The sequence below is a fragment of the Podarcis filfolensis genome (assembly GCF_964270895.1).
Source record: "Podarcis filfolensis genome assembly, chromosome: 7".
Classification (NCBI taxonomy): Eukaryota; Metazoa; Chordata; class Lepidosauria; order Squamata; family Lacertidae; genus Podarcis; species Podarcis filfolensis.
Genome location: NC_139603.1, coordinates 31,468,054 through 31,481,891, shown reverse-complemented (window position 1 = coordinate 31,481,891; position 13,838 = coordinate 31,468,054). Strand labels below are relative to the sequence as shown.

At 41.3% G+C, this 13,838-nt stretch overlaps 1 protein-coding gene and 1 long non-coding RNA gene across 2 annotated transcripts in view; both read left to right on the top strand.

The window, feature by feature from the left end:
• LOC310767234 overlaps window positions 1–8,092 on the top strand; it is a 30,143-nt gene extending 22,051 nt beyond the window's left edge. The window contains exons 2-4 of the long non-coding RNA XR_014550780.1: window positions 378–431; window positions 2,666–5,972; window positions 6,967–8,092. This is a non-coding gene — a long non-coding RNA (uncharacterized lncRNA). The remainder of the gene's footprint in view (window positions 1–377; window positions 432–2,665; window positions 5,973–6,966) is intronic.
• On the top strand, window positions 6,515–6,922 carry LOC310767354 (protein S100-A6-like; the record flags this gene model as incomplete). The annotated part of the gene is made up of 1 exon (XM_083624220.1): window positions 6,515–6,922. Exon 1 carries the CDS (start codon window positions 6,587–6,589, stop codon window positions 6,920–6,922), a length of 336 nt encoding a protein of 111 aa, XP_083480346.1. The 5' UTR covers window positions 6,515–6,586.
• Window positions 8,093–13,838: the final 5,746 nt, after the last annotated feature.

Sequence of the window (13,838 nt, the reverse complement as noted above, 5' to 3'; positions counted from 1 at the left end):
ACAATTTTAAACATTAACAAGTAGAATTTGCAATTTACCTGAATCAGTGTAAGTGATCATTAATTGATATTGATAATTTAAAAACCCACTCCTAACTGCTCAGGTAAATAAATCCCTCCAGAAAGAGATGTGTGAGATTTGTGAGTTGCCATGTTCCTTTATAACCATGCCTTTGGCTGATTAAACAATCTATGGACTTTAAATGTTTTTGTGGTACAAACGATTATTGGTTTCTGTTGTAGTGGTGGTGGTGGTGCATTTTGTGTTCTTATTTTGTATTTCTATGCTGTAAACCACCCTGTGATCTTTGGATGAAGGTTGGTATAGAAATTTAGTAAAATAAATAAGTAAATTGTGATGTTTTTCCATTGACATAGGTAAGAACGAGAAACCATGTTTCAAGAATTACAATTGCCAGTCTGCTCTGACAGGTAAGCTTTTCTGCCAAGCCTGGTTGCCAAATCATGGTAAACCATCTCTGTATCATGTAACCTTGGACTTCCAGTCCCTTGCTATTTTCCATCTTATTAAGAAGAGGATACCTATACATCTTTATGACACGTAATGAGTCTTTCTGAGGAACTTTAACACTAGACAGCAGAGCTGGTTCAAATTAATAGGATACTTCATGGTATCTGATTTCCCCCTCCTCCTAAATATTTGTACCTTAATTGCAGGAACCGATAGCCACAGCCACTGCTTGTGATATAGGGCACTCCCCCTTTAATAAGAATTAAAAGAATTCATTACATGAGGGTTTTTGTGTGTTTTTTTTAAATACTGTTCCAAATAAAATACAATAACACGAAGATTTGGAGTAGCCATTGCTAAAGTTATGCTTAACTATGATAGATGCAAACAAGGAACTGACATGATTTCTCTCCACTTACTAATGCGTTAATTACATTTAAGCTGGATCTTAGCTTTCATTAAACACTCATCTTCTTATTTGCTGCAGGGCAGATCTCTTGAACTGCTATGTCAGTATTTCCATGGTTTGTTTTTCTACTTAAATGTGCTCTCTCCTTCTCTTTCCCCACCACTGCCTTGGTTCCTTTGTACAGCTACATTGTACACACACACAAAAGAATTGCACCATAGGTCCACTGACAAAATTTGAACTATCATTTCTATTCTGACCAAGTATACTGGTAGCAATCCATATCCATTCTGCTCAATAGCAGTAGTTGGACTTTTTTTCAGTTGGGGGGGTATATTGCATCCAATCAGCTTATTATCATCTCCTTGTGCTCCACTGAAGAAGAGCCACTATTTTAGAAACCTTTCCACTTGGATGCTCTGTTAGTCCCCCTATGACCAGCCAAAGAAATGATGATATTCTGATGCTGATGCTGCATTCTCCAGAGATACAGGTCATCTGTATATCTCTTTTTTCACATCTATATAATCACCTCCTGACAGAAATTCCTCATGACAGGAGGCAAAGAAGAAGCAGCTACAATTAATTTTATCAAATTGAAATATTTGTCTTTAAAGAAAATAGGATTTCACTCTTCTTCATGGTTGGCCTCAGCAGTGGGGCGGAGGGGGGAGGGATGCTTGAAGTGAATTTTGAATGCTGAATTTTGAATGGAAGAAAGAACTACCCTCAGAAGTCTGTAGGAACATTTACTGTTTTACCATAGCGGGGGTTGAGCACCACTGTGTCAACACCCACCCCCAAAAACCTCAAAGCTAAAGCGAAGAGTTCCTGCTCTAACTCAGTTCTCATTTATTGTGAAACATTTCAAACATAACCCTGCCTGTTATCATTATTATTCTATTTATTGTATAACTTTTTTGTTTGTTTCCCATGTTATTTTCTAAGGAAACACAAGGAAGCTAACAGGTTAAATAACAATATAATACAGTATAAAACAAATTACCTTCAAATCATCTATCATCCAGGTGCTCATTTAATGATAGCATGTAGTACAATACAGGATGAATTATTTTGAGAGTGTGCTTAAGAGGGGGGGCAAACGAGCATCATCTACACTATGATAGTTTCCATTTGCAAGGAAGAAACTAAGATATATGGACTGTGCTGAGCATCCCTCTGGAGGAGTGGCTGTTTCGAGTAACAGACCACTACTTCTGCAGCGTAGAAAAAAATCAGTTACATTTAGTATGAAATGCATGGAGTTATACACACTCTTATTCATAGCTTTACAAAGTGCACACATTTAATGATGTGTATTGTAAAGGGTACTAAAATATTAACAGAGTAGAAAATCCATTTGGAGGCACTTTAGAGGGGCATTTAGCACATACTTTTTCCAGCTTGTGACAGGAAAGGTTTGTCAAAAGAATGTACGAGGAATTCTTAAACAAGCTCAGGGTCTCATCCAAAGCTGCACTTGACATGAGAAATGGTGGCAGATACTCCCCTGGGTTGCATGGATGCAAGCATGGCCTCTATTGGCTGATGCAAACAGATAACATCACTGTTGTGAGCCAGCATCTGCCCTATCATTGCCAGGTGGTAACAAACTGTGGGTGCCATCGTATATGGAATGGCCGTTTAAGATGTTTGTTGTGTTTTATTCATTGTAATAGCTCATGTACATTGCAAAGCAGGACAGAGAACCAGAAATATTTTTTAAAAATTAAAATCCATGACAGAAATTAGTTTACGGCTAATTTTGTATTTTTGTATTTTAAGGTCTGTGAGGAAACCTGGGATTCCATCAATTTGCAAAACAAGAAAGCAAGCAATTTTTTATTAATGAATGTAGAATGATATAAAACATATTAAAACATGTCACTTTGGTGTGGGTGGGTGGGTGTTATTTAACAATTATTCTTATACTTTTAAAAATAAAAACAAAGTTTAAAAATGTGCATCTGTCTTGCTGACCTTCAATTGTATTTTGCATAACCTTCAACAGAATTCTGCTTGAATCAGTTAGAAATTGTTGAAAGTGTGTCTCAGGTGAACAAAGTTGTTGCCTTTTCTGAACCTAGGAGTTGCATCACTGGAAAAATTCATCACTGTGATTCTAAGGCAAGTGTGAGATGTCTGACTCATTCTCCAGATCAGGTCTCTTTCATTTAAACCATGCCATCTTTCTACCTAAAGTCTCCAGCCCAGCCCTTCACCAGCCTGGTGCCTTCCAGATTTTTGGGACTACAGTTCTCATCAGCCCCAGCCATCTGAGTTGTAGTCCAAAACATCTGGTGTGAAAACAAATTTGGAAATACAATGTGTGAATGTGGAGAGCAGGGATTAGTGAGCTAGTTTTGTCTCCCTTGCATTGCTGTTTCTGTCTCCAATGAGTTGCGCAGACAACTGTCTGAAGTGGGGATTCTATGTCAGATACCTGGAACTTCCATGAGCAGAAGCTGCTGCCTGCTTCAGAAAGTCTTCCTCCAACTTGTGGAGGGTGAATAAACTCTATTTTGGAGTCTTGTAACCGTGCAACAGATTTGTGGAGACACCCACCTGCCAATCACCTGCTGTAACATTTTTTGAGGTGCAATGCCAGATTCTCCACCACCTCTGGTTTTTTTTTTAGCTGTACCCATTTAGTATAACAAACTCTAACACTTGGCTTCACTCTCATGAGACTCTTCCCAATGTCTCCATTATCAGATTTGCTTTGAGCTCTATTGCCCTGGCTTGTCTCCACCATCAAGCTTTCCCTCCATACCAGAAATGTTTAGTTCTAGAGTTAGCAATCCTAGTTTCAGAAACGACTCAAACAAATAAGAAAAACTCTCTAATATAAGAAAACAAAACCAACACCCCACAATTCAATCAAGCACATTAATCACTGTAAATAGAATTCTAACTATAATCTCTTAATTGGGATGATGCATTGTGACACAATGTATTCCATTCATGGTTTTCCATTAACTTCCACGCGACCTATTTCTCTACCTTGTGACAGGTTCGTATTTTGCTGTGAACCTAAGAGGATGCATTGCAGTTTGTTTTCCAATCTTCACGGATGAGAGCTTCATTAGAAGAATCTTTTCTCATTAACCACTGAAATAATTTATGTGCAGGGGGATGTGTTTTTCCCTTCTTGTCTTCCTTTGTTTTCCTGCCTTCTCTAGGTATTTGAAGAACTGTATCTTTGGAAAGCAAGGAAGGGACATGTAGTTTTTGGTCCTCAAAGTCGATTTAATATGACAAAGCATGAAAAAAAGAACAGTACGGTTTTACTTCCACCTTCTGGGTTGTTGAAAGGTGACAGCGGCCCCTCTCATATAATATGCATGTTGGATATGCCATGTCCCAAGTGTCAAAACTCTGCCTTAGAGGTGAGCCTGACTCCACATGGTCACACCTGATTGGTGTTGCTATTTGGGAAATCTACTGCAGCAGTGTGCAGAAAGAAATAGCCTGGCAAAGCTGCTGGTTGTAAAGACAAAGCAAACTTAAACTTCATTAAGGCAAACAAAGCCATTTGAAGTGTAGGTTTTATACTTGGCCGAGCTAGAGCCAAGAAGTGAACACTAGCACATGCTAACTCGGACTAACTTGGAAAAGAAGCAGGAAATAGGAAATAGTTAAATAATACAGACAATTTTGGCTCAGAACTTATCTTCACTTTTAAATAATTATGGCCTAATGTATTTATGTGCAAGATTTTCGGTTTGTTTGTTTTAATATTTAAATTTTTTGAATATTATTAAAGGTGCAAGAATTTTTGAGTTGCACTGCATACTGCCATTTCTTGTTGCTTCAGGAAAACAGTGCCTGACAGACCATTTCGGAGGGAAGATTGTTGCTTAGCGTTCAGCATAGTAAGAGTGCCTAGCAAATTTTAATGCTGAGTGTGAGGATAGTTTCCATGAAGAAGCGGCCAGCAAGAAAAAGATTGAAGTCAGTGAATTTCTGATAAATGTGACAGAAAAATTGACAGACTGCTTTAGGTCCCTATTGATCTGCTCTTTATTGAAATAAATTGAGCTAGATACTAACTGCTTTTGAATCGCTTTCCAGCAATTCTCACTTTTCCTGCTCCCATTTCTTAAGATGTTTGGGCGAAGGTGAAAGATGTGGACTGGGTACATGTAATGACTGTTTAAAGATGAGGAGGGGGTTCTATATAGCATAATTGCTTCCATGTTCATATTGATTTATGTGCTTCTGTGCCCTACTGTAACTGGGGCTATAACTAAACCTAAGCATATGTAACTGAAACAACCACATATTGCTTCCCTATTTATACCTTCTGCCCCTCCTCCCCTTCCTCTGTTTTCTTTACCCTGAATTTTAAATGGTAAACTTCTCTGAGTAAGAACCTGCCCTCTTAAATGGTAACTCACTGTGTGATTGATTGATTGATTGATTGATTGATTGACTGATTGTATGTGCATACACACAAAATGAGAAAATACTACCCCACAGGTTGCCAGGAAAAAATATTTTAGCTCTTGATGAGGCAGCAGAAATGGTGGGCATTTGCCAGCAGAGTAGACCAATTTAGCTTTTGTTGCTTATCACTGATGCCAAGTCATTGATCAGCCTTATAGAATTGCCCTTGTATACCTTGTTGTCTAACCATTAATACCATTACATTTGCCCCAACTTTTCCGAGCAGTGAGAAGCTTGCAGAGCTGAAAGTGAATTATTTGCCTCTTTTTCTATGTCTCACTGAAACCGGCCCCCCTTCCACAGATAAAGAAAGAACTAGATTAGCGGGGTGAGGAAAGGATATGCAACCTGCCCACTTAAGAACTTAAATAAGACCATAATTAAGAAGAGGCCTGCTGAGTCAGACCAAAGACCCATCTAGTTCAGCATCCTGTTTCCACAGCGCCACAAGCAGGACCTGAGTGCAACAGAACTCTCCCCATTTGTGATTCCCAGCATACTGTCTCTGACACTGAAGGCGGAACACAGCCACCATGACTACCGGCCATTGATAACCTTATCCTCCAGTAATTTGTCTCTTCTTCTTCTAAACCTGTCCAGGTTGCTAGTCATCACTACATCTCGTGGGAATGAACTATGCCTGGTAAGTGCCTTCTTTTGCCTGCCCTGAACCTAGCACCATTTAGCTTCATTGAATGGCCTCAAGTTCTAGTACTATAACAGAGGGAGGAAAACTGCCTATCAAGTCTGTCCCCTTCCCTGACTGCATTTTCCAACTCAGATCGTTCCAGAGTGATCCTGCATGAGCCCTTGTGGAAAAACACCTGAATGGTATCAGAAATGCATGGGTGCCAACTTGACTAAAATATTGGGAAGCCCAGGTATGCCCTGCACAATTGATCACATGACACAGCACACATGCACCATCTGAATGACAATGCCCATCAACTTGGGGGGGGGCAAATATTTTATGGGGGGGCAAAGGGACATTGACCCCTAGGAGTTGGCTTCTATGCCTGAGATAGGGGGTTCACAATGAAGAGGAAAGCTTACAGAGCCCCAACTAACCTCTTCAGAGAAGGCATGAAGGGTCCTTACCTCTTTCAGCAGAGTTTAGGACCCGACTCATCATAGGGATCCTCCAGGGAGCTATAAGTATAGGTGTAGGGGGATTTCTCAACAATACTAAGACCTGACCACGTTCCCCATCACTTCCTGCCACTCAGCACTGGACCATCTTGTTTCTGATCTCTCACCATGGCAGCACCTCTTGACCAAGCTATTGGCGTGCTGGTTGTCACCTTCCACAAATACGCCAGCAAGGATGGCGATAAGAACACCCTAAGCAAGAAGGAATTGAAGGAGCTGATACAGAAGGAGCTCACCATTGGACTGAAACTGCAGGAAGCAGAGATACAGGCATTAATGAAAGATCTGGACCGCAATGGGAACCAAGTGGTGAACTTCCACAAATACGTCACTTTCCTGGGTGCCCTGGCAATGATTTACAACGGAGCTTTGAGTTCACGTCCAATAAAATTTAAGTTTTGTAAAAATATATATACAGTATATATACTAATACCTTCTTGGTGATCCCCTAAGCCTCCACCTTATCACCTCCCTTGCCTTTGCTCCAGTGCTGGTTAGTGAAAATCTGGATTTCTGCTAATGGCTCTCCCTCCTTCCTGTCCTCTTCTTCTTCTGATGAACTGTTCCTGCAATGTCCCCTTTGGGGCTTTCTCTCCCCACCAGCACCTCTCCTCTTTATGCAGTCATGAGTGACAGGTTACATGTCCAGAATCTGCTGCAAAACTCCACTTCCAGCCTGTTCACATCCACTGCCTTCATACATCCCTATCTGTACAGTTCTAATTATTGGGTTTGAGGTTCCAGTGCAAATTGAAGCAAGAAGCATTTTGTGGATATAAAGAACTGCAAGTCTCACTAGGAATAGAGTACTACTGATGGATTGATTCAATTTTCTAGTACATTTTAATCATTACGTTGGCAGGATTATAAAATGCCTACTAGGTGACACCCATGGGGTTGACACAGTACCCATTATGCTGACAAATTATTTTTGTAGGTAAAGAATTATTGAAGACTAGAGTGAGGTTCCTTTACAATATCAAAAGCCTTTGTCCAACTCACAGTCATTTACACTGAACAATTTCCTGTGTGAAAGCTGCAGGAAATGAGAATTACTTTGGAACCTACGAAGTACTGAAATTAATTTGTAATCAGGACAGCACTTACCTCTTAGTTTCTAAAGCCAGGACACAGCATTCACTTTCTACGCCAGGCTTCTTCAACCTCAGCCCTCCAGATGTTTTGAGACTACAATTCCCAGCATCCCTGACCACTGGTCCTGCTAGCTAGGGATCATGGGAGTTGTAGGCCAAAAACATCTGGTGGGCCGAGGTTGAGGAAGCCTAATCTATGCAGACATGTACGCCATCTCTGTGCTGAGGTTGGAACAGAAGGGGATAACCTATGTCCCAGTTACCTGAACTATATCAGTACAATAGCATTAGCATTTAAGGCAGTTCATTGTCTGCATTATGGGGTCACATACTAACAGTGCAATCCTATTCAATGACTTATTTATGGAAAGGGTTCCCAACATTTTTGGGCCCAAGGAGCACATCTGGAAATCTAAGAAACTGTGGTAGACACCACAAAATATCAATTTCACAGAAGAAAAATTTGAGATGCGCAGAAACCACCAATTTCAGACAGACAAAACACCTACAACTACCCCAAAATAAAGTAAGCACACTCAAAAAAACAGGTAACTCCTTCTCCCACAAAACATAACAACTTGTAAAAAAGAGAGAGAGCCAAAACCACTAATTTAAAAAATAAATAAATGGGAGGGGCTCTGACTGGTGCCAAGGGCTGTGTCTGAGAGTGCCATGGTACCCACCGGCACCACATTAGGACGCCAGATTTAGGGTGTGTGTATTATACACAGCGGGTGGTGCTGTGGGTTAAACCACAGAGCCTAGGGCTTGCCGATCAGAAGGTCGGCGGTTCGAATCCCCGCGACGGGGTGAGCTCCCATTGCTCGGTCCTTGCTCCTGCCAACCTAGCAGTTTGAAAGCACATCAAAGTGCAAGTAGAGAAATAGGTAAACAGTGTTTCCGTGCGGGAAGGTAAACAGTATTTCCGGGCACTGCTCTGGTTCGCCAGAAGCAGCTTAGTCATGCTGGCCACATGACCCAGAAGCTGTACACCGGCTCCCTCGGCCAATAAAGCGAGATGAGCGCCGCAACCCCAGAGTCATACATGACTAGACCTAATGGTCAGGGGTCCCTTTACCTTTACCTATTATACAAACAAAAGTTTCAAAGTGACTTAACAGCAGGATAAAATATAAGTGAAATCAATTGCAAACCAAATAAAAAGAAAAGAACATACAAAACAAAAATGTACAAACACACACACCACCCAATCAACAGTGGCTTCTTGGTTCTTCACAATTCAAAAACAAAATATAACTACAGTACATTTTTAAAAAATTAGTACAAAAACAGACCAGCACAGAAATTAGCCTGAAATCACAATGAGGCAAAATAAAAACATTATAGCCCAGCCAAGGGGAAGTACAACATACGGTAATTGAAAAATATTTGTCTGCTCAGAAGCAAGCCTCACTGAGTACAATGGGATTTACTCTTAGGAGAGTGCAGCATAAGGTAGAAATCCTTAACTACCTGGGAGAACAGGTGAGAGACCACAGGGTGCTGTGGGCCTCCCTTTCTGCCATCTGAGAAGTTGCTGCTGCTGCTGCTGCTGGGAGTCTGTCTTGCGTGGCAATGAAAATCTCCACCATCATTGTTGTTCCAATGCTGGAGGTTCTCCAATGGCAGTGTGGCCAGGAACAGGCACGTCAGTAAAGGCAATAGATCCATAGGATCCTATGCACACTCATTCCCCTCAGACACCCCTCCCCAAAGCTCTAAACCAATGCCAGCCCTGGAATTGTCATATATTTCATACGTCAGGGGGTGGGAGAGACATCAAAAGGTAAACTGACCACAGACAAGCACTTCCCACCTATCCAAACTGCTGGGAGCTGGCAGGGCTCTGGAGGTGGTGGCAGTGGCTGTAATGTGGAGCTCCCATCACCATAGATAGGATTGCTCTGTCAACCTGTCTGCCACATCACACTTTGCTCTCTGTAGCATTTAGAATTAGCTACTTTTCTATACTACCTGCTGAAGAGTTCTGTATGGCCTAAAGATGATGCAAAAAAAAAAAAAAAAAATGCTTTGCTTTTCAGAGACCAAAACAGCAATTGAACATTATACCAAACAGAATTAAGAGGAGATCTTCTGCAGAATAGATTGGTCATGCCCATATCATTTCGGATTTCAACTGTATCCACTATCATTCATCTAAGTATTATCGCAAGTATATGGAAATGCAAACACATTGCACAGGCAGAGAGGGTAAATCTCATTTGATAGAGCCTGTGAATATGAATTATTCAGTGCTGCTGTTGTATAGCTATCCCAGTTCTGTGCAACAAACCCTGCATTAGCACAGAGTTATATTTGGGGCAGGTTTTTAGGAACACAACTGTTTTCTCTTTTCATGGAAAAGGCTAGAACTTAAAGTGAAACAATACCAAAGCAAAGCTGCAGGCTGGTGCAGATGGTCCAGCCCAAAGGCAAATCTATTTGCAACAAAGAACCAAGCAGAATTTTTATTAATTGCTGCCAACACAATAATACCCTCTGTTGGAATGTCAAAGAATATGAGTTACTTTTTGGGTGGTTAAATATACATGGGCTTCTGGACCAGAGGTGGCATGCAAGTTCACTGGTTCAATTGCAGCGAAACAGCAAGAGGCATTCTTATGAAATCCATTCCAGTTACAGATTGTTTTTCTGGTCCTATAATTTACTTTCAGTACAGAATTCTAAAATGTCTGTTTATATTGGCATACCCATATCCACAGTATATGAGTCTGTTCGTAGAGTATGGGAACAATCCAAGTCCTGCATGGGAAGGGGCTTACAGTTCTGTTCAGTTAAGGAGACAGCTCTTTCCTGTTAATGCAACTAACACAAAACACTATCCACTTCCCTGACGACTAGATGACCTGCTCCTGAATACACAGACCTCTTCATGTACTTCAGAACAAAAGCACCCTATAGATCTCTCTATCTGGCCCTCAGGACACCTCCTCCTTAGTAATACACTCCTCTCCCAAGGCCATACCTCTCCCTAACCCTACTTTGCACTCCCTGAGTGTTTTTGCTTGGCTGGAATGTGTCCTTGAATGCCAATAATGCCTCTCGCTTGCCTGCACAAAGGAAAGAGAAGTATGTGTGAGTATGTCTAAAACCAGCTTACTGTACACTTTTGCCACTGGCCCTGCCCAACACAGCCATGTGGCCCCCAGAAGGGTTTGCCATCACTGCTATAAATGCTATGCAGAAACAAGTACCACTAAATTCAGTGGGACTGACGCAACGTAAGCATGCATTAGACTGCAGTATTAATCATTTTATGAGGACATTAGTAGATAATTCCCCTTTTCCCACGATGCCCCCCCCAATTCAAAACTTACCTGTACTCTTCTGTTTGACTTTTGACTACATACTTATGCAGATTTGTTGGCCCATATGTAGAGACCATGATGAGCTGCATTAAACATGACCCTTTCTCAATTGACAGCCCCATCTGCTCAACCTCATCTTATACATATTTATGAGTGCCTGGGGAAACCCAGCCAGATGGGTGGGGTATAAATAATAAAATTATTATTATTATTATTATTATTTATTATTTATTCTCTCTCTCTCCCTCTCTCCAGTTGTCTTCAGGTAGAAGACACAGAACTAAGGTCAAACCGACCCTACTACAACATTATTGTTTTTCATACTCTGGAATTGTCCAATAATGCTTCAGGAACATGTATATAACATGTACAAGTTTAAAATGGTTACCTAATGCTCCTTTTTGCACACTGAGCCTCTAATCAGCTCAGCAGAAAATCAGTGTATCTTTGGAGTCAGTTTTCCTGTCAAACAAAGGGAGGGAAGGCAAACATATGCATGAACCCATCTCTCTTGACTGCATTTAATGCCTGTGCTTAGTCATTCCGAACAATGACTGCCTCTTGTGACAAGCCGCAAAAAGAAAGGGTGTGATTCGGCCACATTACCATGCCTCTTCAGTGAGGGTGCCAAAATGAGAATCAATTTTGTCCTGTTGTGTGTGATTCCCTCCCTATATCTGTGTAAATAACATCCAGGCTACAGAAGTTGTGTATATAAATGCACACCATTTAAGAATCCAATTGAGCCCCCCTGTAACCTCAGATGGGGAACTGGATCTGTCCCACAGGCAAGATCCTTATCCATAAGTTCCAAGTTCATAAGTTTATTGTTCTGGCCAAATGCCATGACAAACTTGCATTAGGCAATAGAAATAGTACAGAACATACATCCATAACATATAAAGACATAATAGAAAAAATACACTGCCAAGTTCCTGAGCATTAAAACAGTTTCCCTTGAGCATCTTTGACAGCTCCAATTCTAGTATTATTTTGCCTTTCTAAAATCCAATTTGCCAACATCCATGATGCAAGAGAGAGAAGTTACCAGAGACACCAACAAACTCAAATCCAGCTTGATTTCAGATTAAACCCCTGAATTTCTCTATGAAAACAAACAGACATTTCCTCTCTGAATTGCAACTCCTCACCTGTTGGCACAAGTCCATCCACCTTCCTTGGTGCTCTTTTTTATTTCAGTTCATTTTGTAATTCCAAAACTATGCAAACGTTGTAACAAACCAAACCAAAATGCATGAGACCACTCATTCCCATTAGATGGCATTTACATTTCCAATGAATTTTGTATCACTCCACTCCTAAATTCTCAGCCCTACTGAAATGAAGCCTCCTGTAGGTTTCCATGCATTTGAGCACCCAAAAACATCTGTCTACACAGTCTGCAGACATACTACGGTAGTTTTCTAATACTTTATGAGATCACTGCAGATGGTGACAGCAGTCACGAAATTAAAAGACGGCTGCTTCTTGGGAGAAAAGCAATGACAAACCTAGACAGCATCTTAAAAAGCAGAGACATCACCTTGCCAACAAAGGTCCGTATAGTTAAAGCTATGGTTTTCCCAGTAGTGATGTTTGGAAGTGAGAGCTGGACCATAAAGAAGGCTGATCGCCGAAGAATTGATGCTTTTGAATTATGGTGCTGGAGGAGACTCTTGAGAGTCCCATGGACTGCAAGAAGATCAAACCTCTCCATTCTTAAGGAAATCAGCCCTGAGTGCTCACTGGAAGGACAGATCGTGAAGCTGAGGCTCCAATACTTTGGCCACCTCATGAGAAGAGAAGACTCCCTGGAAAAGACCCTGATGTTGGGAAAGATGGAGGGCGCAAGGAAAAGCGGACGACAGAGGACGAGATGGTTGGACAGTATTCTCGAAGCTACAAACATGAGTCTGACCAGACTGTGGGAGGCAGTAGAAGACAGGAGTGCCTGGCGTGCTCTGGTCCCTGGGGTCACGAAGAGTCGGACACGACTAAACGACTAAACAACAACAACGTTTTTATTCCTTTTAGATCTCCTTCAGCAAAACATGTAGGGCAGTGTATAATGAAGATATAAAATCACATATAAACAGACAACAGATCATAGCAGCAGCTGGTAAATTCAGAACTAAACTTTAGCAAAGCAGATAAAAATATCCTGTGTTAGCTCTTGAAACATGGGCAAATAAGTCAGCAAAGCAGGCACCCAGAAAGCCTCCCTGGGGTAGGTACTTCAAAAATGGAACTATCAAATTGTCAATATTCCACCAACCCCAAAGAATCCTAGAAATTCTTGAGGGCCTTGATTTTTCTCTTAAAGGTCTGTAGCCTCAGCCACAGAACTACAGTTTTCAGGGTTCTCTGGGAAACCAGTTTGTTTAAGTCTAGAATATATCCTATGTCAAATATTTTGTACCTAGGAAAATACCATTGGCATTGTGATTGTTGTGCCACATTTGAAGCCACAAGTGTCACAGATACTCAAGCAACCCTGTGCCAGTTATTTACATGTTCAAAAGAATCCATGTGGAGCATACCATACTAGCTCTAACAGCAAAGTATAGAATTGCAATGCTGATGTACTAGTCTTGCAGGCAGCTGAGGTAACATGCAGGTCAGCTTACTAAGGAATGTTTAGGCAGAAGTCAGGGCTGGTGCCAGATTTCCAGCAGCCCTAAGCACAGTGCCCCTGAAAGGCCAAGACACATACCCATAGCAACAACTGCCCAGTATTATTTCTTCTTGTGTTGCTCCTGCAACAGAAAAACCACTCACCACCCTCTCTGCCTATAGATTCCATAGATCTACAGGCTGGAGCATTGCATTTTGAGTCAATTAAGATGGCAGGAAGTCACCGCGGGTGGGAGTTGAACTGTGCTTCCATTCAGAAGCAGAACTGCTGTTCTGCTGAAATAGTCATCGGCAAGGGTGGGG